Source organism: Malaclemys terrapin, chromosome 15 (assembly GCF_027887155.1).
Source record: "Malaclemys terrapin pileata isolate rMalTer1 chromosome 15, rMalTer1.hap1, whole genome shotgun sequence".
Taxonomy (NCBI): Eukaryota; Metazoa; Chordata; order Testudines; family Emydidae; genus Malaclemys; species Malaclemys terrapin.
The window spans coordinates 34,813,159-34,838,071 of NC_071519.1; the positions used below are offsets into that span (position 1 = coordinate 34,813,159).

Genomic DNA, 24,913 nt, shown 5'->3' on the forward strand with positions numbered 1-24,913 from the left:
CCCCAGTGGAAGGCAACACTTCAGCTTACCTCTCTGTAAACAGGAATAATGGATTTCAAGCAGGGGACGTGGGTGAAATTAATAAAGTGAAAAAAGAAGTTCCTTTGTGTCTGCACAGCTCTTCTGAGGAATAACAGCAGGAAGGGCAACATAAAATGACTGCTTCTCACTAAGGCTGCTCAGGGTAGAAAGAAGAATGTCCTGCAGCTAGTACTGGCCTCTGGGGAAGAGCTCACCCTTTTTTCTTGGTCCCTTTGCCCAAGAAATCTCATGCTCCCATTGCAGTGCTCCATTTTTATTTCCCAGTTGGTAAACAGTATTTCATAATACTCATGCTTAAGTACCAAATGTAGTTTACTTTTGTACACTATTTAGCCATTTTGTTAGGACTGACAGAACAATCTTATGTGAAGGTAGCTTTACAGTGGTGGCTGCTGAGCTTCTTGCTTTCCTACAGGCATTCTAAATAACTAAAACCCTGCAGAGAACACACACACAAATCCTGATAAGAAAAGTCTGTTAACATATGACATATTTACTACCACGGAGCAATGCTCCTGCTAACAAGCATTCATAATAGTAAGCAGCCCCTCTGTTGTAGGTTAACCTAAAAATGCTGTACCTGGTTCAGCGAACTGGAGCCATTAGAAATTTACACTTTCACCTGACAATAGCATTAATTATGTTACTTATAGAAATAATCATCTACAACCTAGGATAAAAATCTCTTTTAAAGACTTTTCTAGATAATGCAGAAAGAGAGGAGCTGTACAAAGTGTGTACGAGTCTAATGCTGTTACTGCATACACTCCTGAACCAATTTCCTTGGTACTCCAGGAAGTACTATTCTATTTGGTGTTAACCATCTGTTTTGCAGTTCACTAATACTGTGAGGTTAGCCATGGTGACTAATTTAACAACAAAAAGTAACTGTTGTACAGTACTTCCATCTTTTGAATGGAGTTCCAAGAACTTTACTCAGTTGCTGTTACTGAAAAGGGAGCAGTTTTGCTGCAATGGCAGGGATCTGCAGTAATACGTGGACCAGTAACTGTTCAGTCTCTGACAATAGCTGGGGAAGCAGTGTTTTTCTTTAGTAATAGGCTAGCAGTCTCTGCTTCTGGGGAGGGAGACACAGCAGGTAGCTCATGGCAGATTAAGCTGGGTCACAGCTGCACCTACAACAGCAAGTGGAGGTAAATGAAAATAGGCTCAGTGCTGGCTAACTCGAATACTTCTGTAAGCAATGAGGATGAATTGAGAGTAACACTACATCTGAGGCCAGCAGCAAGAAGGCTAGGCAGGTACCAGATACCAGTCTTCTGCAGTACTCCTAGCTTAGCAATCAAGACTACCAGTACTTTAAGTAAGAGGTAAAGTGAGGTCATGAGATGTAAACTATAACTGAACAACCAAAAATTGTGTAGGCATTAAACATAACAGCCATTGAAGATCTTGTGCCTTTCTAAACAGGAATATGATTAAAGTTAAATGAAGTTTTGATAAATATTCTGATCTAGGCTGCATTGGTAGGAAACTCAGTACCGGGCCAGTGAGTAGTCATTTGCCATCCCTAGATACCATCTGGAGCATCCTTAATACCTTTGCAGCTCATCTTTAGTCAATCTTCTTGGGCACCCGACCCATCTTGGTGCGGATGTTCCGTAACAAGAAAAAGGTTATGGTGCTGATGACACATGTTATTTCAGCTACCCAGAAGGCTGTGGCCCAGCTGTAGTGCTTGGCTATAGTACTGAAAGGCAGTCCAGCCAGGAAACCACCAACTGCAAGGATAATGGGGAAAAGAGAACAGAGTTAGAGTCCCTAATAGCAGCAGAACCTTACAGTTTCTCCTACTGACAGTGTCCTTTGTGCTGGTCCTTGCCTTTATAAAAACGCTTCAAGCCAGATAGCTTGAGATATTTTAAACAGTGGACAAAGCACTATAACATACAGTAGAGAACAATTCTGTCCTGCCTGGGGAAAAAGAGCTAGTCACTCAGTAGCCCAGACTCTTTTCTTGAGGTCACTCCTTCAGGGTTGCTCAGTGAATGGGCTATGGTCACGCTTTCCTCCAAATTGGAGGTTTTCACTGCCAGAAAACTCAGGGGAGCAAATTATTCCTATTCAGCTACCAGAGAAGATACAAGTTTTGTGGTTGCAATTATCTGTATTTACAAATGTTTATTATGAAAGCAAGGAACGAGTCGCAACCTGTCACGGCACAAGCAGCTGATAATAAGTTAACCCTCTACACACTGGACTTTTATCTTTAAATCTTCACTGGACTGGTAAAGGCCCAGGTTTCAATGGTAAGGAGTTTTAACAAGAAGTCTTTAAAGGTGACGTATGACGACCAAGGTCCCAGAAGGCCCAACACAAAAGATGCACTTCACATTTGTCCTCCTTATTCATCTCTAAATCCAACCAGTTAAGAAAATGGATATCTGCAGTCTCCAAAGGTTTTGTACAGACTGCAGTCTTCAATGGGGCCCACAGAGCCCTTCATGGTGGGCAGCAGAATGAAACATTTTGAGAATCAAGCATGAGATTAGGGAAGAGATTGCTCAGTGACAGTCTTAGGTCTTCAGAGACCCACTTAATTTGTTGAATAAACAGACTCAATTGCACAGCCATTCGCTTCCAATTCTCTCAGATGCGCTGCTTGAGACACACCCTTTCATATCACTAAGTAGCAATTAATCATATCAAGAATTTCAGAGCCAATTTGAAATCTCATCTTGCCAGACTAAGATAATCAGGAACTGGGGCTTCTTGCTGCTACAGAATAAAGGTTCTGAGGTTTGAGTGTGAGGGGGAGGGAGTATCACTCACCATTGGCCAGTAGTGCAACAATAGCATGGGAGGTGCCACACAGGTTGGAAGGTGCGCTCTCATTTGCTATCACTCCAAACAATGCAATTGGTCCATAAGAAGAAAACCCAAAGATGGCTCCTAGAATCAGTATCCACAGCTATCAACACAAGCAAAGAATAATCAGAATAGGATCCCTAAATTTGACTGCTATTGGTTAGACATTGGCTAAATGTATAGGGCCCTGTCTACAAACTAAACATTGTTCTGGCTGACGCTGCTTCCCTGGCCAGTGGATATAAAGTCTAACCATGTGAAACAGAGTCTGCTCTGCCACACGTTTGTAAGATGGTTTATAATTGAATGCATCCCTGAGTGCATTGGCTAGCACATTATCAGCTTCCGAGCAAGAACTTTGTTTTTATCTATGGTTCTGAATAGCCATCTGAACTGTCACATAGCCAGGACTCAATATGAAACACGCTAAAAAGGAAGACGTGGTTGCTGTGTTTTGTCAAAGTTCTATTTAATACGCTTTAAGTTACAGTGAAATGACACAGAGAAGGTGTTTACTGCATAGTAATCTTTAAAAAAAAAATCATTCTGAGAAGTGTTGGTTAAAGGGCATTATAGTTTCAGAGACATGTTGATAAAGGCATTTATACCTGTTTTGAGGCATCCCCATTATTTTGTCAGCTGAAAATCCTGCAATGTTATATTAAAAGGTAGTCTGCCTGAACATGGACTCTTAAGGTTGAAATTTATGCTAAAAAAAATTGGCATTGAAAAGTACGTGAGCAATGACACCAATCTGAGGCCCATAAAGGGTTTATAATTCTTTGCCCATCTTAAGGCTTTCCATCAGGATCGCAAAATGCTGTATAACTATTAATGAATTAAGCCTCAACATCCCTATTGGGCATAAAGTGTTATCCCCATCTTACTGTTTGGGAATCTGAGGCAAAAAGGAGGACGGGAAGTGACTTGCCAAAAGTCAAAAAGGAAGTCAATGGCAGAGGCAGGAATAGAAGCCAGGTCTGGAATCCCAAGTCCTGTGCCTTAGCCACAAGACTTCTATTAATAGTTGTGCAGACTGATTATCTCATCTAAAGAGTAAACATCCCCAGAACCTATCAGTGTTTTAGAACTGGTTTTATTAGATTCAGTTAGTTTAGTAATATGAAATTATGAAGCTTCTTTCAGAAAACTTACAGCACTCTTCATAATGCCCTGGTTATAAATCCTGTTGAACTAACCAACCTTTCAGAGTAGGAAAGAGTCAGTAAAAGTAGAAATAGGCAGAAGGGGAGAGAGAAAGACAAGGCAGAAACCTCCTGTTCTGTTAAGCCTGTGAGGGCAGCGAGAGGATGCAAGGCTACAATCCAGAAGTCGTTTTCCTGAGGGAGAAGTGAGCAAACATTAAGAAGGGTAGAAGTGAAATTCCATTTATTTCGCAACCATCAGGGAAAGAGAGACAGAACACACAAATATCAGGGGTTGGTGCAGAGAACTGCCAGACTTGCTACTAACAAAATTCTCAACATTAAAAGGGATACCATCAGCTTAAACACTCCTCTGCCTGCTATCTGAACAGGTGGAGTTCCCACACCACCCTGCATAGTCAAAGTTCAAACTTACCACCTTCTTGGGGTTTGACTTTATTGGAAGTTGAATCACCACCATAACATAAACCTCAAACTAAACTTTCTCCTTGTCATAACTGTTCCTATAGTTTCCCTGCAGAGACAGCTGTCTCAGACCCCAATTCCCTTTCTCCTGACAGCTGGTTCCACCTCCCTTATATCCTATTGGAGCTAACAAGCAGCACTTGCCACAAGCAACCAGCAGTACTTACTCAGCAGTTTTTTGCAGGATTCTAATTCCTGCCAACAGGGTGGCTCACCAGAAGAGCCTTTATCCCTGCCACCTTGTTACACTATTACACACAACACATCAGATAACTTAACTGAAAGAGAGCAGAGGAGACATTTTCTCTATTTCAGTTTGTTTACTTTGTACATTTAGCAGCACTATGTATAGTCAGTTTGACTCTGCAGTGGAAACAGTCTCTCCTCATCTGTGGGAGCTTCACACAGCAGAAGGGAGAGGGGGGAAAAAAAAACTATTTGTGAAAATAAAATCACCCAAATTGGCTAAGGACTCTGGGGCAAGCTTAGGACCCTGGAGCTATTTTTAGTTGAGTTAGTGAAACTGACTAGATTTCAGGCTGTCAATGCTTCTTTAAATTTCTCAGCTGCAGATAAAACCCATAACTTCCAGATCAGACATGGTGGTTCTGAAATAGGGCTCCAGAAAGCTATACTACTATACATTTTATAAATCTGTCAAAGAGGATGCCCTGGAATTTTGTACAGTCATTTACAAAAATGATTATGAAGTCAGATCAAGAGCTACAGGTTTCAACAGAGTCCCAGAAATCATTATTAGTGTTTGAGCATGCTTTGCTAATAGCTAGACTGAACTCTTTCAGATGGGTTTGGGTCTTCCTTTATTTGATCAGCACTGAGCATACTGTCAGTCCTCAAATAAAAAAATAACATGCCATCAAACTTCTACCATTTTTATGAAGAACTTCCAATCCCACAATACAGGAATCCCCTCCTGTAACATATGCTAGTCAATGCCTGAGTGCAAGAATATTCACCACCATCTAAATCAGTGGTTCTCAAACTTTTGTACTGGTGACCCCTTTCACATAGCAAGCCTCTGAGTGCGACCCCCTTTATAAATTAAAAACACTTCTTAAAATATATTTAACACCATTATAAATGGTGGAGGCAAAGTGGGGTTTAGGGTGGAGGCTGACAGCTCGTGACCCCTCATGTAATAACCCTGCGACCCCCTAAGAGGTCCTGACCCCCAGTTTGAGAACCCCTGATCTAAGTTAAACTGATCAATGCTTCTGTCACACCACATGCTACATGAGAATAAACTGCTTGTGCATGGGTTACCTTAGGAGAGTCACTTGTGATTGTGACCCGGAAAAGGTACATCGAAGCAGACATTCCCGCCATCATGGAAAGCAGGAGCACATGCCGAGGATTCCCATAACTTGATAGACCCACCTGTAATACATATTGGAACAGAGAGAGAGAATGCACACAAAAAATGTGAGTTACTAATGCCAACTGATTCACAGAAGTTAGGGACAAAAGGGACTGATGATCTGCATAACATAACATCACCCAGTAATTTCTGCTTCAAGCTCATAATTTCTGTTTGAGATACAGTATATCTATAAATCAAGACTGATGTCTTTCCAGAAGACTCCAAATGATGTAGAATCCACTATGTCACAAGGTCAGTTGTACCAGTGGTTAATTATTCTCTCTGACCTTACTTTTAGTTGATTTGTCTGGCTTCAGCTCCCAACCACTCTATTTCATTATGTTTTTTTCTGCTAGATTAAAGAGCCTTCTTTTAATCTCCCCAACGTACGTAACAGTACTTGTAGACCATGCTCAAGCCACCTCTTAACATTCTTTTGGATAAACTAAATAGAGTGAGCTTCTTAAATCTCTCACTAAGGCATGTTTTCCAGATCTCTAACAATTCTTGTAGCTCTTTTCTGAATCCTTTCCAATTTTTCAACATCCTTTTTAAAGTGTGGACACCAGAACTGATATCTGTATAATTAATGTTTTTATGGCCTTGTGTTTTGCAGTCCAATCCTGCAAATGGTACTCCTGGGGGAATTCTGTGCCAAAAAAATTAAAAACTATGTACCAAAAGGTTAAAAATTCTGCACACAATATTTGAAAATTCTGCAACATTCTGCATATTTTATTTGTCAAAATAACACAATATAATCATGCCAGTTACAATTATTTTGGTAATTTATTTCAAAACATCTGTCAGCAAGTATGTCTGTAACAATACACACCAAAAGAAAATTCTGATTTTTTTTTTTGACAAATAGATTGCTTACTAGGCATATTAGTACAGAACTTTGTGTAATTCTTTTAAATTACAGTACAGAACTGTATTTTCTGCACCTGTCAGAAGCAGTGCAAAGGCTTGGGGGAGTCAGGGTAACAGAAAAGCTGAGGGAATGGGAAAGAGCCTGGGAGTGAACCCGGAGGGTGTTGGGTTGCCTCCCCATGCAGACCCTGGCTGACCCCAAGCCTCTCCCATTCAGTCAGGCACATCTGCCCCTGTCCGCCATCCCCTTGGGTCTCTACAGCCCTGCTCCCCTGTCTACAGACTCAACACTGTCACCCCACTAGCTCCTGAGCCCATGCTCCAGTCTGTCCCCCTCCACTAGCCATTCTGAAACTGTCTGTGACCCCACAGCAGCCCTGTGTGGCTCTGCGGGCAGGGAGTTGTGATGAACTCTACTCCTGGGGGAATTCTACCGCACTGGACATAGAATTTTGTATTTTCCCGCATAAAATACATTTTACCTAAGAAGGGCGGCAGTTCTGCCTTTTGCCCACCAGAGGCCGTCGTGGGGCTAGAACGCAGCAGGTTTTTCTGGCGCCACAGCGGCCTCTGGTGGACAAAAGGCGGAACTGCCGCGCTTAGGCAAGAAAACAATTTAGGCGGGAAAATTAAAAATGATGCGAGACAGATGAATTGAATTCCCCCAGGAATAAAACGGTAACGTTACAAGATGTTATAATCTAAATTGGTTTGAGTGACCTATATAAATCTCCTCAAAGCTTCTCTCTTATGGACACCAGAGGCATGATTTGATTATAGGGCTGTGATAAACTTGTAACAAAACCAGGCAAAATTCACCTGGTTTTCAATTTCATTAAAACCTCCAGTCTTTGACTACCCTAACCGAGTTTTGAGTCAGGTGAACTACTATTTTGGGTGGAAACTGCTTGTTTGTTCTAACAATTTCAGGTGAGGTTTCACTTTGTGTTTTGGGGTTTGTTTGAATGAGAATCTGAGAGCAAAAGTGAAGGGGTGCATACCCACAAGAAGTGAACTGGAGAAGTGGGGTTGCACAAAACTCTGTGAATTAAACCAATGAGCTCTAGATTAGTGTATATTGGTCTCTATATTATCATGTGAATGAATGTGTTTCTCATAGGTAGCTTTATCTCTTTGCAGAAGTGTCTACTAATCACACAAGACCAAGGTGACATTGGAAAGTCTCAGCTAGTGACTTTCACAGTATAGACCCATTTTTGTGCTGCTCTGCTTTAAAGTAATGTTTATTATTTCCATTATCTAGAAAAGGGCCCCAGCAGGAGCTTTGCCACAACACAATATATGTTATGCCTCCCCTACACCAATTGAATGCTAGACGGTGCCACTACTGACAGTAATAAATCCCAGATTACCTTCACTAAGGGTACATCTACACTACAGGGGGGAGTTGATTTAAGATACGCAAATTCAGCTACGTGAATAGCGTAGCTGAATTCGACATATCGCAGCCGACTTATCCCGCTGTGAGGACGGCGGCAAAATCGACTTCTGCGGCTTCCTGTCGACGGCGCTTACTCCCACCTCCGCTGGTGGAGTAAGAGCGTCGATTCGGGGATCGATTGTCGCGTCCCGATCCCCGAGAGGTCGATTTCTACCCGCCAATTCAGGCGGGTAGTGTAGACCTAGCCTAGTACAGGACTCCAGCATAGCAGTCCTAGGCCTCTGACCACACCCATCAGGCCAAGTTTCCATATGCTTGTTGACTCGTTGATTTGGAAATTATCAAACATTTTAATGGACTGGACCTATGTCCACCTACCCCAACTCTTTGTATGGGACAGACCTTGGTTTGTATTTTGCAAAACCACAGCAGATCAGATTCAGTTTCAGAAGTTTGGGGGAGGCAAGGAACAGAAAATGATTTTGAGAATGACCACCTCTGGTATGGTGTGGGCCCATACTCCCTACCCCCACCGCTGGGCACAGAGCATGTAGACTGATTAAAGGTCTTGAGAACATGACCTATGAAGGAAGGCTGAAAGAATTGGGTTTGTTTAGTTTGGAAAAGAGAAGACTGAGAGGGGACATGATAGCAGTTTTCAGGTATATAAAAGGGTGTCATAAGGAGGAGGGAGAGAACTTGTTCACCTTAGCCTCTAAGGATAGAACCAGAAACAATGGGTTTAAACTGCAGCAAGGGAGGTCTAGATTGGACATTAGGAAAAAGTTCCTAACTGTCAGGGTGGTTAAACACTGGAACAAATTGCCTAGGGAGGTTGTGGAATCTCCGTCTCTGGAGATATTTAAGAGTAGGTTAGATAAATGTCTATTAGGGATGGTCTAGGCAGTATTTGGTCCTGCCATGCGGGCAGGGGACTGGACTCGATGACCTCTCGAGGTCCCTTCCAGTCCTAGAATCTATGAATCTATGACTCCAATTTTCAAAGAAGCCTAAATGAGATAGGCACTTAACTTCCATCAGTCTGTTGGAAAATCCCAGCTGTTAGAAATAAAAGTTTTTGTATCTTCTGAAGTGTACAGAAAGAAAAAATAAACTATTTTAAAGTGTCAGTGAATCTGCATCAGCATCCCTTGGCAACCCAGGAAGGTTGCATTTTACATCCTCAGCGCGACAACCTCTCACCTTTGCAGTTCTCTCGCCCCTGGTACTTCCAAGTTCAGAGTTACCAGACATTCCAGTTATTGCACGGAGATCTACCAGCTTCGCTACTGAGAATAATGGAATGGACAAGGTTCCAGGCTACTTACCCGTGCTACTGCTCTGTCAGAAAGGTACCCTGCAGCAATGCTTCCTACCAGGCCCCCAATCTCCAAGGCACTCATGTAAGAACTTCCTAGAACATAGGATGGGGGGTGGTTAGGCAATCAGGTCCAGGGAGGAAACACCAAAACAATTTCTTATTAATGATTTATGTTTGTGCACAGGGAGTAGTTCAGTATAAAGGCAGTATCAGGGAGAATGGAGTAACTAGCCCTAAAATGCTTACACTTTGCCTTGTCTCTCAGTTTCCCCAGTTCTTCTCAGAGCATCTGATATTGTTTGTTGTTTTTAGTTAAGTAGTGTTTGAATTAAGAGCTAGTGGGTAGTGCCACACCAACAGCCCAGGAGACTGAAATTCTCTGTCCACAGAGCAGGTGCAAACCAGGCAGCAGCGTGGCACACTTCTCTCACACGTTGTCTCCCTGCCAGTGTGCCCCAACATTGATCTAAGACAGGGGTTCTCAATCGGGGTCAGGACCCCTCAGGGGGTCGCGAGGTTATTACATGGGGGGGTCATGAGCTGTCAGCCTCCACCCCCAAACCCCGCTTTACCTCCAGTATTTATAATAGAGTTAAATATATAAAAAAAAGTGTTTTTAATGTATAAGGGGGGTTGCCACTCAGAGGCTTGCTGTGTGAAAGGGGTCACCAGTACAAAAGTCTGAGAACCCCTGATCTAAGAGGACCCATTGGATGAGGTAAGAAGACTGTTCAATCACCATGACTTAGTCAGTCCCTGGAGTCTCTACAAAGGAGCCAATTTGTGCCCTTTGTGCTGGGGGTTTCTTGGTCATGGACACTTGATCATTAGGAACTGGTCAGACACACAAACTCATTTCATATATGCCACCAAATAGCCGATGAGCACTATTGGTTACTACACGCCTGGGCTGAATTTGAACTTGTGACCTAATAAGAAAGTGCATGCCTTTCTTGACCATTCCCCTGTGCCATTCAGTAACCCTAATAATCTGGACTGGTATTTTCAAAGGCACTCAGATGCCATTAAAATGGGAATTGGACACCTTGCTCCTTAAGGCACCTTTGAAAATCAGAGCCTTAAGCTTTAAAATGAGTCTGTTGTATCTTACCCACAAGAGCAGACTGTCCTCTTTCCTGAATCAGGAAGAGCTGACCCCAATCTGTACAGCATGTCTTTACCCCAAAGACAACCAGGTAGCCAGTCGAGAGTACCCACAGATATGGCGAGAGTAGCAGCTCTGCCAGGGTGCTGTCATCTCTCGATGAGCCTGAAAGGAGAATTAGTAGAAACACCATTACATCGCTTGGACATAGCAATAGGACACAATCAACCCAGCAGTGGGGTAGGATGATCTGTGAGCAGATTCTATGTGCAGTGGGAGCAGCCTTGTAACAGTAAGGCTTTTCTAAATGTAGAAATAGTGCATAATAACTAGAGGTGATCGGCCATTGCTACCACCCATTTGCTGTGCACAAAGAAACCTGTCCATGGTATTTATTCCACTTAATTAAAAAGCTCACATCAATAAGCTACATTTTATTCTCCATAACTCTGCTGTCTTGTGATTCCCAGTGAACACTTCCGATAGAGGATGGTGGAGAACATATTGTCTGCTCTTCCAGATTTTGTTTCTAGTCCTCTTCACTAGTCAGTGAAAGAAGCTGCATACATCCAAAAAAGGACATTGCATTTAAGCTAGCTGCTCAGTTCTTACATGAACCTGCCATTTATGTCTGCTAACACTCATATCCCCAAAATACATTGTGGTAGCAATTATGTTCCCATGACAATTATCAAATGCCAATTCCGGCAGCAAAAAGTTTACAGGGCAATACAGAAGTCAGTACTTTAAATACGTTTTTGTAGGTTTTTAAATCCAGTGACAGTCCCTGTGTTGCAACAACCCTCAAGCCCTTTTGCTCTCAAGAGAAGGTTCAATTAATTGGACATGATGCAACATTTATTAACTAGATGTCCTAGTTCAGGACACCAAATGTTGAGCAGAGTCCGCTCAAACCAGAAGCCAGAATTCTGTTTATTGGAGACATGTGGGGACACGCCAAAGGCAGCACTTCTCTCTGCTGCTCAGTAAGGAACAAATAATATGCTTTGCACTACAGCCCTGCGTGGGATTAGCGTAGAGCCCTGCAGCAGGATTGGGATCCTGCAGGTCCCACAGGGCCTACTGCCATAATAGCAGGAGTGGCTGGGAGCAAGATTAAAAATAGTCCCGCACAAGGCTCTACTTTGCCCCTCTCTGGCATGGAGGATCTCAGACCACGACATATATAATTTAAGACCCCAGGGGAAATAGAAAAATATTAACATAGAGACATTTTATAGATGGGGAGACTATGGCACATAGAGCTGAAGTGACTTGTTGAGAGTCCCATAGAGTCAGTGGCAAAGCTGGGAATAGATGTGAAAGTGCGTTAGGATCTTTCCCTGCCCTACGAGACTCCATGATAAGACAGTCCTTCGCACAATCCAGGGCACCAATACTTTCATACTGCAAGACACACATGACACACACAAGGTATTCCCTAACTAGGATACCTCAAGTGTTCTCACAGTATACGACTGCAAGCAGGCCTGGAGTTAAATGCTGATGAGCACCAAGTTCAGGAAATGAGAAGGGCTTGTTCCAGCACCAAGGAGCTGGAGGGACACTCAGACTATCAAATTTTGGTACAACATCTCATCTCCTCTTGCTCCTCCTGCTGCCTGCACTCCTTAATTATAAGATGAGGAGTCTAATGCTCACCTTTTTTCCCTTTCATGGTTCCTGGTTCAATGTTTGGTAGCCCAACGTCTGAGGGCTCATTTTTAATCAGGACAAGACAAACAAAGGAGGCACCCACGCAGATGAAGCCAGAGACGGAGAGAGTTGTGCGCCAGTCGTAGCGCAGAGCCATCAGAGCAGCAACAATGGGGCCCAAGCCACCAGCCAGATTCATGCTGGTGGAGAGAATTGCCCACCACGTCCCAAACTGGGAAGGCTCAAACCACTGTGCAACAGGAAAAGAAAGAGTGTGAGCAAAGTGCCATGGAATGGGAATTAGACTCAGCTGCTAAAACCTGCAATTAAGTCTCTTGGTGGAAAATTCAGATCCTAGCAGATAGAGGTTTATAAAACTAGATTGGAAAATATTTTACTCTTCCATCTAAGAAACTCAGAGCTTTTTGCAAACATTAATGATGTATGCCTCACAGACCCCTACCTTGTGAAGTAGGTCAGTATTATTCCCATTTACAGATGAGGAAATGGAGGTACAGGAAGTTTTCTAACTCATTTGATGATGCTGTCATCCTGAAAAGGTCTGCCTGCTTTGTACCAGATGAGGGGATAAACCAAAGTGTTTCAGCTTGTAAATTTAGGGCCCTGATCCTTAACTGCAGTGGATGTTGAGGGAGCGCCGCACAAATTGGGCCCTTGCTGACAGAATGACTGCTGTGACTCAATCCTGCTTCTAATGGATTCAATGGTACAACTTCCATTAATGCCAAAGGGAGTAGGATCAGGCCCCATGTAATTCAAATACTTTGTTGACAATCTTCTGGAAGTGTTATTTGATATTTTGTCTTCATTTTCAGTGAGCTTCCCCTACTGTGTATAAACAGCCCTATGTGAAAGGCATCTTCCTCCCAGCTCCATTCACTGCCCACAGTATAGATCAGAGGAAGCATGACGGCTTTATGGAGAGAATCCTCATATCCAGGTGATTAGTTGTTCAGTCCTCCATCTCTCACATGCACCTGTCCTCCTCATTTTTACATATCCCATTGCCAGGATTTGTCTTGCACAGAGACAGAAATAGGACTGCTGGTTTAGAGGGAGGTTCCTACCAATGTTAGTATGGAAGGAAGGGCATGACCTTCTCCATGGAAGCACCTTCTTTGTCCCTGCCTTAGACTAAGTCATTTGAACTTTTCTACAGGGAACCATAGGTACCAGCCCCTAGTTTCATAATGTCAAGCTTTATTTCTTCACACTGCTAAATTATCTATTTGTGGCTGTCTAAACAAACACACAATTCAGCAGGAGCCCTGCTCATACAGTGTTCTGTATGTCACTTGATATTCTGTGTAGGCAGACTGTATTTTTTTTCTCTTAGGGGCAGAAGGGATACGTATCATTCTCCCAAAATATCCTGAAATGCAACATGATCTGGCTTGTGATTTATAATTCATGTACCCACTGCCAGTTCAAACCAAACTTTACTTATCATTCCTTCTTTCAGCAGTGGACAACTACTAGATTGAAGAGGCTATGGTGCCTCTATCTTCAGAATTCAGGGGCTGGAATCCAGCAACTGGGGTTTCTCATGATTACAAATTCTGCTGCTAGGGAGATTTAACAAATTAAACTATAATCAGCAACCAAAACTTCATACTTAAAACAAATGAATAGAATAAATAACTCTCCAACTTGAGTATTCTTGGCTTAACTAAGCAGCAGAAGGCATATGAGACTCTTATTCCAAGAAGGGCAGGGGATAGAGCAGCTGGGAGTTCAGCCACAGACAGCACACCTGGAGCCCTACCTATACTGCACTTCCTGCTAGGAGAAGTTGGAACAGCTGTGAATTCACCTATGGTCCTAGCACAAGGACCCCTGCAGTGTTCTCCATACAGTACCTATTATGGAAGAAGTTAGAACAAGTGCTGCTACGAACTTCACACAAAGCAATCATTCCTGTATCATCCTCTATTCAGTGTCTCCTGGTCAGCACTTAATTTGTAATGAGAAAGATGCCAGGGTTCAAGCAACATTTTACTTTCATAACTGACGCAGCAAGCTCAGAAGTGCTGGGGATATGAACTGCCAAGCCTAGTCTTGGCACAAATTAAGTACTACTCCTGGTGTTTAAATCTGGGACTGCACCCCTGCCAAAAAACAACAATAAAAGGGATTTTCAAAGTATACTTACTTTGCGCAGTACCTTCCCACATGGTGGCCAGCCCAGTCCTTGTGCCAGCCCATTCAGGAACCACAGCCCTGAAAAGACTGTAACGGTAGAGCTCCAAGAAAAGACAACATTGACTACGCCCACCAGTAGAAGGCCAGATGAGAAAAGCCAGCGGGCACTCATTTGATCAGAGAGGACTCCACTGATGAATTTACTGATAGCGTAGGCTGCAGACTGGCTGCTAGTGATGAGACCTGCAATAAATTAGAAACCAAAGGCACACTTTAGTAACACATTTTATAATAAGATGGTTAACTCAGCCAGGTTCCTACTGGAGCACATTCAAGGAGTTGTCATTCAGGCACAAATCAGTTCCACTAGGTATTAGAATGACAACAGCTTTCTATTTGGTTGGTTTCCAAAAAAGTATTTCTGTAAGCAGGATACAGACTTTAATATTATTAGTACCTGAACGGAGATATACATAAAAGACTATGGAAAGCAGTATTTATTTTTCTCTTCAAAGCACATTGAGACTTTTTTAACTCCACCATAATTGTGGAGACTAAGTTTATAGTTTCACCAAACTACAGACCTAACCATCCCATGCTGTTTGTAAACCATAAAGCATTGAGCACAAAGAAGGATATACAACAGAGGAGACATTAGTGCTACCAATAAGCATCTCCAAAGGAAGCGTTTCCCCAATCTCTTTAGGCAACTGTGCCAGTTTATCGGACTAAGGACTTGTTACATGGGGAAAAAGTCCAGAACAGCTAGTGTGGAATAGCTATTCTACACTGGTTCCCCTTGTGACACTTTTATTCCGCACCAAGGGTTAATCCATGTAGGATTGTGTGTTTATTAATTGAACTCCCATATAAATCCACCTGCACTGCTAACATTTTGTCTCAAATATTCACCTTAGGTCAATAAATTCTGATAATCAGCATAACAGATCCTCAACTTAATCTTACTTTCCACGCCCAGCACTGACACATGAAGGACACAATAAAGTGCCAAGCTATTGAACTGAACAGATTTAATTTTTTTTTAGGCATTAAAGGCTTATAGTGGTTCACCAAGACTAGAGGAAACAACTGAATTTTTCAAACAAGACCATGTTTGGGACATTTTACCTAGCAAATCTCTCTCAATCTACAGTCTTCTTGAGACCCAAACCAGATGGCATCCCTGATCATATTTCAACAAGGTCTCTACATTTGTTTCATTAAGCTGTAATTGGGGTTACAGTGTTTTTTTCACTACTCATTTTTGAAGGAGTCCATTCAGCTTAATGAATCAAAGAGAGATTGCTTTCAATTGTATGTGTTGCTTAGTTCTGAGACTATTTTGACATAACAAAAGCTTCCAATATGTGAGATCAAGTCTACAATATCAGAGAATAGACAAAATTACTTCACAGGCCTCTTCCATTTTCTATTTCTGCAACTCTTGCTGATTTTTGAAGTGAACATTCTGAACAATTAAAGGGGACACTTTCAAGTCAATTAGGGCCAAAACACCCTACTAAAAAAATTCAAACTCAACAGAAGTCTCCCTCTGGATTTGTAAAAATTCCTACAAAACCAAGGTTTTGATGTGTTTGTTTTTTAAACAAACACTGTAGCATTTTTTTAGTGCCTCAGATTTACAAAGAGAAATTAACTACACACAAAGTGAAATTAATTATTTTGAATGACCAAGCTGAGTAAAAATGCAACAAATGAAACAGCTCAATGGCAACAACAGTTGATTTTAAAACTTCTCTTTATTTTTAAATAATGTAAGTGGTATAACCAAGGAAGGAAATCATTAAAAAAATATATGGATTTTTAACTGGGCAGTGTCCTTTTTAGATATTATATCTCAGGCACACAAAGCATGTACTACCACTTCAAATTTTTTGACTACAAAATATAGACCAAATTCAACTTGCCTTACTCACCTGAACAGTCTTACTGAAGTCAGTAGCACTATAGGCACTTGCATGAATAAAGATATAAAGATTTGGCCTAGATGTTAAAGATGGAGTTTTTAGGGAGAAATTAATCAAAATTCTACAGTAGGTGATTTCTCACTCCACTTCTTCAGACGGATAGAACATAAATGTAATGTATAGATTCTGGTAACACAACATAACCAGATATATACCAAGAGAAAACATGCACAAACTCTATCACAAAGAAAGTTCTTACCCAAGTCATCTTTGTCCAATTCTATTTCCTCCATGATTGAGGGCATTACAAATGAAAACGTTTTTCTATTGAAATAGTACAGTGTGTAGCCAACAAACATGGCAGTGAATATCACTGTTCGGTAGTAACTGTAACCCTTATCCACCATGGTACAATCAAAGTAATATCTCCAAGAAAGAAAAAAAGAAAAATCCTGTTGATAGGAGGATTTGTCCTGCTTTTTAAAAATTCTGCTCACAGCTGTAGTGAATTGTTGTAATAAAAGATTTAAAAAAATACCAACTGCTTGTAAATAAAAGTTGGAACAAAAGAGCAGTTTTGAATGAGGAAAAGTAAAACAGCAGCTGTCAGGGTGTCTGAACTGGAGGCTGGACTTTCATCAGAATTCACATCCTGGGATATTTTGCAGAGCTACAGCTTTGTTGATGTTCTCTTTTCTTCTCAGTTTTGTTTACAGCTGCTTTCTGGAGAATGATTAACTTAGGGAACTCGTCATTCAGGACAAAACCATCAACCTGCAGAAAAACAAAAAAGTAAAGTTAGCTTATGATAAGCAGCACTGTACGCAAAGTGAAAAGATTAGAGGAGCCTTGCTCAGTAACTCTCCTCTGACCTCTGAACTCAAACAGGACAAACTGAAAACAATCAATCCCTTTCCCAGAAACAATCTTAAACTAGATTCACTACAAGGCACAGACCGGGTAGATTAAAGTCCTACAGCTTCAACAGGCAATCCACATTTAGTTTCTGATTTCCTTTTCAGTGACTCCACAGGTATTATATAGCTGTGACCTTCTCTGCTCTTTTAGCTGGTTCAATATTACAGAGCTAGCCTCTCCCCAAGCTAATGAATTTGTAGACAGAAGATGAAATTTAATCCAATCTGAAGGATGCTAATGTAATAAGCATTTCCAGAAATAAATTAAATGTATCTTCCAAGATAGTTTTGTAATTCTCTCAGTTAATGTTATTTTCTGTGGATAAAACACAGATAACCACCCACCTAAGACTGTCACATTTTCAGAATCTGCAAGTGATTGCATGGATCTAATTCAATCCCCTTTCTCTAGTCTGTAAATGTAACTGTGGAAGATTCCAGGAAAGTGATGCAACTATAGCTGAGCAACATATTGTATCTGGAATAGCAAAGAAACTGAAAAAAATTTGGGGGAGGAAGTGCAAAAGAGAGACAGATGCAACAGGACAGAAGACTTTGGTTCAAGACAAAAAGGAAAGAACAGGGCAACATTTATCCCAGGTGTAAAACCACTGAAGTCAACAGAATTACACTAAGATTACATTTTGAATAAGGACTCATTAATAGAGACAGAAGGATAATTGGGGCACTAATTGCCTACGACTACATAATGAGGCCTGAGAAATAATGAATGTAGAAATTCAGAGAGCAAAGAGATGTGCAAAACAATGAAAAGTAATCAAGCATGGAGTTCTGATGCAAGTCTTCAGCCCATAAGCAATTGCACTCTTTTTGAACAAGGAAACTGCATTCAAGCTCATTTTGCATATAAATATAGGCTTTTAATCAGTTTTTAAAAAATTGTTCTCCTTTGAATTAGATTAAAAAGTTGGTCTTGTCTGAAGACTGGCACTTCCACAGAGAAGCTCCCAGCAAGCATGGAAAGTCTGTAGGGAGCAGCAGTCCCCTCTTCAAGCATGAGGAATGAGGAACATTTTGAGTGTATAATTTAAAAACACTTCTCACATATTTTCCCCATTAGGGTTTACTTGGTTTTAAACTAAAACTAGAAACCTGATTCTAAATGCAAGAACCCAGCAAGGGAAGACTCTCTCAAATTTTCAGACAGTTTTACAAACATCTGGCTCTTCTGATGGGCTTCGCTGTGTTTTTCAATTAGACAATTAAAACTTCATTTCATTCCATCTGTCACAGCTTGACAGCCCTGCCTGCTTCAAAATCAGCCCACACACAGAAAAGAAAAGCCACTCGATTCTCTCTAGCTATGCATTTCCCACATACTATCATTGTGGTTTCTAGGCATTATTAAGTATGTAACAGCCATCAGCAAAAAGTATGTAGGGCTACATGGTGCATGTGATATGGTTTGATTCACCAAGACTGAGCAGTACGCAAAGTACACACTGATACAATGCAAAATTAACCATATCAACAGCTAACACTATCAGCCCATGTTACTATTTGTATTACAATAGCACCTAGAGGCCTAACTGTGACCAGGGCCTCATCATGCTAGGCACTTCAGTAAGAAACAGTCCATGCCCTAAAAAGTCTAACCTCTTCCTCTTTCATGTCCACTATCCTGCCTCCAGCAGCAGCCAAACCTGATGCTTCTGAAGAAGTTGAGCAACCCCACAACACACCCAATGACCTCTTCAATGCCATACAAATGGGGATGAGGATTGGGGGAGGTTCCTTCCAGACTCCTCTTGTGAACAGATGTTGCCTTGAAGAAGGGGACTCCTATAATGGTTCATTAACTCACCCAATCCTTTTAACAATCTATCCACAGTATTTAAAACATTAAGACATCCTGTTTAACTAAGACTGGGATGCAACATATTATGCTGCCTAAGTCTGATATCATTACATATACTGCACCAGACGGTGTACCAGGCACTTTACAAAGACACAAGTTCCTGACACCAGGAATTTACTCTAACAGAGACATTATTCTTCTCCATAGTAACATTCATTTCCCTACCTGAGTATGGAAAGTGTGAGGTTCAGAGCAGGCACTGAGTTAGCTTTGAGCCCAAAGGACTAGATGAATGGTGGAGCCAGGGCAGCTTGCATTGCTGTAACTGGAGCTGCATCAATACAGATAAGGGACTGGGGTTGGGAGGGAGCAAGAACTAAATATAAAAGTCTCTTCAGCTGCTCATCCTTGAGGTGAAAGCTCACCCAGGAAATGGATACCAAGCAAAATGCCAGAAAGCAATAACACTCCTGCTGAGCTCAGGAGGAGGGCAACATGAGGCAAGGACTGCAGGCTTTAAGCGGGGAAGGGGACTTGTGTGTGGGTGAGGTTATGTGCCAGCCTCAGGAAGGCAGTCTGTGTATGTCTGTGGGGTTATATGCCTGAGGGAGTTGGTCGGTGTGTGTGTCTGCAGTGTGGGTTACATGGGTAGGAGGTCCGGGGGGGGGGGGGGCGGTTATGATGGCTGAGGGCCTGTAGAGAGGTTACGTGGTTGAGAGGTCCATGAGGGAAGAGGTTATGTAGCTGGGAGCTTGGTGTATATGTCCGTGGGAAGGGGGATTACATGGCTGTGGTGTCCACGGGGGTCTGTCTGGAGTGAGGTTATGTGGCTGGGGGGCCCAGGGGGGACAGGTGTTTATATGTCTGGGGGCACGTGGCCGGGGGCCTGTCTCCGGGGGAGGGTACATGACTGGGGATGCGGGGGGCCGATCGGAGAACGTGTCTGTTGTCGGGAGCGCGGCACCCAAGCAGGGGGCAAGTCATTTCAGCCAAGGGCTGCCTGGGGGAGAGCTGGGGGTCAGAACCCCCTTACAGTACCTCTCCGACCCCTTCGCCCGGCCGCTTCCGCCCGGAAGTCCCGTCTCGTCCCTCTAGCCACACGCCGGTCGCCTATTGGGCAGGAACCGTGTACGTCACCATCTCTGCCAATCATTACCGACGATAGGGCTCCTCGGGATCCACCAGGGGACGCCCGCACCTCCCCCGTCTGCGGTGATTGGCCGGATCGCCGTCGTGGGCGGGTATTGAGGGAGAATTGTGCCGCAGCCTACGGCCCAGCAGCGCGCGGCAAGTAGCCGGGGCCTCTTCCCGCCCGTCCTCTGCAGCACCTCATAGGGCGGCCGTTGCCGGAGCGCGCAGGGACAGCGCCTGCCCTCGCCGCCCGGGGCCCGCCCCGCCCCGCCCCGCGCCGGGGAAGGAAGAGGTAGGGCCCAGGTCCGTCAGGGCGCGCTCTGGAACCCACCGACCCGTCCAGCTCCTCAGCGAAGGGCTGATCCCTGCCCTCGCTTACAGAGCCGGGGGAGGGCGAGGGGTCAGAGCGTTGCCCCCCCCACTTACACCATGTAGGAAGTTGGTGTTTCTGGGGTAAGGGGCCATGCAGAGAACCGTGGGTGTAGGGGAAACGGGCGCTGGCCATGTACATAAGAACGGACGTCCCGGGTCAGACCAAAGGTCCATCTAGCCCAGTATCCTGTCTACCGACAGTGGCCAATGCCAGGTGCCCCCGAGGGAGTGAACCTAACAGGCAATGATCAAGTGATCTCTCTCCTGCCATCCATCTCTGTCCTCTGACAGACAGAGGCTAGGGACACCATTCCTTACCCGTCCTGACTAATAGCCATTAATGGACTTAACCTCCATGGATTTATCCAGTTCTCTTTTAAACGCTGTTATACTCCTAGCCTTCACAACCTCCTCAGGTTGACTGTGCGCTGCGTGAAGAAGAACTTCCTTGTATTTGTTTTAAACCTGCTGCCTATTAATTTCATTTGGTGACCCCTAGTTCTTGGATTATGGGAATAAGTAAATAACTTTTCCTTATCCACTGTCTCCACATCACTCATGATTTTATATACCTCTATCATATCCCCCCTTAGTCTCCTTTTTTCCAAGCTGAAGAGTCCTAGCCTCTTTAATTTCTCCTCATATGGGACCCGTTCCAAACCCCTAATCATTTTAGTTGCCCTTTTCTGAACCTTTTCTAGTGCCAGTATATTTTTTTTGAGATGAGACCACATCTGTACGTAGTATTCGACATGTGGGCATACCATTGATTTATATAAGGGCAATAATATATTCTCAGTCTTATTCTCTATCCCCTTTTTAATGATCCCTAACATCCTGTTTGCTTTTTTTGACCACCTCTGCACACTGCACGGACATCTTCAGAGAACTATCCACAATGCCTCCAAGATCTTTTTCCTGACTTGTTGTAGCTAAATTAGCCCCCATCATATTGTATGTATAATTGGGGTTATTTTTTCCAATGTGCATTACTTTACATTTATCCACATTAAATTTCATTTGCTATTTTGTTGCTCAATCACTTAGTTTTGTGAGATCTTTTGAAGTTCATCACAGTCTGCTTTGGTCTTAACTATCTTGAGCAGTTTAGTATTGTCTGCAAACTTTGCCACCTCACTGTTTACCCCTTTCTCCAGATCATTTATAAATAAGTTGAATAGGATTGGTCCAAGGACTGACCCTTGGGGAACACCACTTGTTACCCCTCTCCATTCTGAGAATTTACCATTAATTCCTACCCTTTGTTCCCGGTCTTCTAACCAGTTCTCAATCCATGAAAGGACCTTCCATTTTAGCTCTTGACAACTTAATTTATGTAAGAGCCTTTGGTGAGGGACTTGTCAAAGGCTTTCTGGAAATCTAAGTAAACTATGTCCACTGGATCCCCCTTGTCCACATGTTTGTTGACCCCTTCAAAGAACTCTAATAGATTAGTAAGACATGATTTCCCTTTACAGAAACCATGTTGACTATTGCTCAACAGTTTGTTTTTCTATGTGTCGGACAATTTTATTCTCAACTATTGTTTCGACTAATTTGCCTGGTCCCGACGTTAGACTTACCGGTCTGTAATTGCCGGGACCACCTCTAGAGCCCTTTTTAAATATTGGCGTTACATTAGCGAACTTCCAGTCGTTGGGTACAGTAGCCAATTTAAAGGACAGGTTACAAACCTTAGTTAATAGTTCCGCAACTTCACATTTGAGTTCTTTCAGAACTCTTGGGTGAATGCCATCTGGTCCCGGTGACTTATTAATGTTAAGTTTATCAATTAATTCCAAAACCTCCTCTAGTGACCCTTCATTCTGTGACAGTTCCTCAGATTTGTCACCTACAAAAGCCGGCTCAGGTTTGGGAATCTCCCTAACATCCTCAGCCGTAAAGACTGAAGCAAAGAATCCATTTAGTTTCTCCGCAATGACTATCATCTTTAAGTGCTCCTTTTGTATCTTGATCATCAAGGGGCCCCACTGGTAGTTTAGCAGGCTTCCTGCTTCTGATATACTTAAACATTTTGTTATTACTTTTGGAGTTTTTGACTAGCCGTTCTTCAAACTCCTCTTTGGCTTTTCTTATTACATTCTTGCACTTAATCTGGCAGCGTTTCTGCTCCTTTTTATTTGCCTCACTAGGATTTGACTTCCACTTTTTAAAGGAAGTTTTTTTCTCTCTCACTGCTTCTTTTACATGGTTGTTAAGCCAGGGTGGCTCTTTTCTAGTTCTTTTACTGTGTTTCTTAATTTGGTGTATACATTGAAGTTGGGCCTCTAATATGGTGTCTTTAAAAAGCACCCACACAGCTTGCAGGGATTTCACTTTAGTCACTGTACTTTAACTAACCCCCTCAATTTTGCATAGTTTCCCCTTTTGAAATTAAATGCCACAGTGTTGGGCTGTTGAGATGTTCTTCCCACCACAGGGATATTGAATGCTATTGTATTGTCACTACTTCTAAGCGGTCCTGTTATAATTAACTCTTGGATCAGCTCCTGCACTCCACTCAGGAGTGAATCTAGAGTTGCCTCTCCCCTTGTGGGTTCCCATACCAGCTGCTCCATGAAGCAGTCATTTAAAGTATTAAGAAATTTTATCTCTGCATTTCGTCCTGAAGTGAAATGTTCCCAATCAATATCGGGATAATTGAAATTCCCCTCTATTGTTAAGTTCTTAATTTTGATAGCCTCTAATTTCCCTTAGCATTTCATCATCACTATCACTGTCCTGGTCAGGTAGTCTATAATAGATTCCCTAATGTTTTATTCTTATTAGAGCATGAAATTTCTATCCCTAGAGATTCTATGGAACATGTGGATTCACTTAAGATTTTTACTTCATTTGATTCTACATTTTCTTTCACATATAGTTCCACTCCCCCCCCCATGACCTGTTCTGTCCTTCCAATATATTTTGTACCCTGGAATGATTGTGTCCCATTGATTGCTCTGTCCACTGGGTTTCTATGATGCCTATTATATCAATATCCTCCTTTATCACAAGGCACTCTACTTCACCCATCTTATTATTTAGGGTACAAACCTGTCTTTTGAAGCAATTTCTTTCCACCCTTGACATACTACCCTCCTCCCCTGCCGTTTCTGTCAGACAGACCAAGTATGGGTAAGCTAAAAAGTGCATGTTCCTACTCCAGGAGAGAAACAAGCTCTGTGAGAATGCAAAACTTCATGAACCAGGGTTACCTCAGTTATCATTTGCCAGTGGCATGGTTTTGTTTTGTGTTTGTACAGCAGGTAGCATAATGTATTCCTGGTCCACAGCTAGAGCTTGGAGCTATTACCACAAACAACAACAAAAAAAAAACCCCACTGCTGCAGGATTAACAAACCTAACACTCAAAGATTCCAATTTGAAAATAATAGGATGAGGAAAAGTGTGGAATATTTGGGGGGTGAGTGTAGGGATGGGCACTCCGTGACTATAAATTTTACACTGCTGCAACAGGAATTAATCTTTGTACTAAGGCCTATATACACCTGTATTGATGTAGTCCCCATCACAGTAGTAGCCCAGTGCTTCACCCAGATTTATCCTCAACACCCTGTGGAGTAAGGCAGCATTATCTCCATTTAGCAGATGGTAAACTGAAGCACAGAGTAAACAACAGGCTCAAGCTCACACTGGAATTTTATGGCAAAGCTGGACATTAAACAGGAGCATCAGTTCTGTGCCTTAACCACAAAAGAGTGTAAAAGCAAAACTTGGTGCAGAAGTCAGAGCAGCCACAAAAGTTTCAGTGAAGCACCTGTTTAACTCTTCACATCACCACCCAGTGCAGTTTTCATCTAGCAGAGGCTATGAGCCTATGAATCAAGTTACACTGGGGCATGGGGGGAGGGTAAGAGAAGAGAGGGAGAGTTAAGCTTTGTTTATATGCAAAATAAATTGAAGTTGTGATTTTTAAACTCATTTTAACTGGTGCAAAACCCTATGTGAACACCCTTAAATGGTGAAATTCTCTAATGTGCCCCTCATCACAGTATCCAAGAGCCCTAGCTCATATGCTTTCATTTGTAAAGCAGGAGTCACCCATCCTTAACAGCACTTTCAGCTACACTTGGTCAAATATAATTAGGACCGCATACAGAATTTATCCAACTGAAATTGCAGAAAGAATGCTCTTCCTGCAGTCATGCCTGCTAGGATTTGACCTGAGGTCAGAATTAAATTCTAACTCTCAAAAAGTGTTATGGGACCTTTGGTGGCCACAGATGGTGAAACCCAGTCATGTCTTGGCCAAAAGGTTGGAACTCTGGCAGTATGGCATACCATGCTGGAGCGCAGAAGTTCAGTGCCAGCCAGCAACA

At 42.6% G+C, this 24,913-nt stretch overlaps 1 protein-coding gene across 5 annotated transcripts; it reads right to left on the reverse strand.

Annotated features, from left to right (window-relative positions):
- Nucleotides 1-279: 279 nt before the first annotated feature.
- SLC37A4 (solute carrier family 37 member 4) lies at nt 280-20,154 on the reverse strand. 5 transcript variants are annotated; one of them, XM_054005847.1, is made up of 11 exons: nt 20,106-20,125; nt 19,293-19,398; nt 16,591-17,105; nt 14,414-14,646; nt 12,247-12,490; nt 10,591-10,749; nt 9,487-9,572; nt 5,787-5,900; nt 4,146-4,211; nt 2,836-2,974; nt 280-1,784 (listed from the first exon to the last, which is right to left on the reverse strand). In XM_054005847.1, exons 3-11 carry the CDS (start codon nt 16,736-16,738, stop codon nt 1,618-1,620), a joined length of 1,356 nt encoding a protein of 451 aa, XP_053861822.1. In that variant the 5' UTR covers nt 16,739-17,105; nt 19,293-19,398; nt 20,106-20,125; the 3' UTR covers nt 280-1,617. The 5 variants fall into 5 exon arrangements, with proteins under 5 accessions (XP_053861822.1, XP_053861825.1, XP_053861823.1 ...); XM_054005850.1 differs by lacking the exon at nt 20,106-20,125 and having other exon boundaries at nt 280-1,178; nt 1,603-1,784; nt 19,293-19,676; XM_054005848.1 differs by lacking the exon at nt 19,293-19,398 and having other exon boundaries at nt 20,106-20,154.
- Between the last annotated feature and the right edge of the window lie 4,759 nt (nt 20,155-24,913).

Bases quoted from the DNA above. Each gene is read 5' to 3' on its own strand.
- SLC37A4 (XM_054005848.1), bottom strand. From the start codon at position 16,738: ATGGTGGATAAGGGTTACAGTTACTACCGAACAGTGATATTCACTGCC. The intron at 9,573-10,590 runs GTAAGATACAAC...CCTATGTTCTAG, and splicing joins AGGACAGTCTGCTCTTGTGG to GAAGTTCTTACATGAGTGCC. The intron at 1,785-2,835 runs GTGAGTGATACT...TTATCCTTGCAG, and splicing joins TGTTGCACTACTGGCCAATG to TTGGTGGTTTCCTGGCTGGA.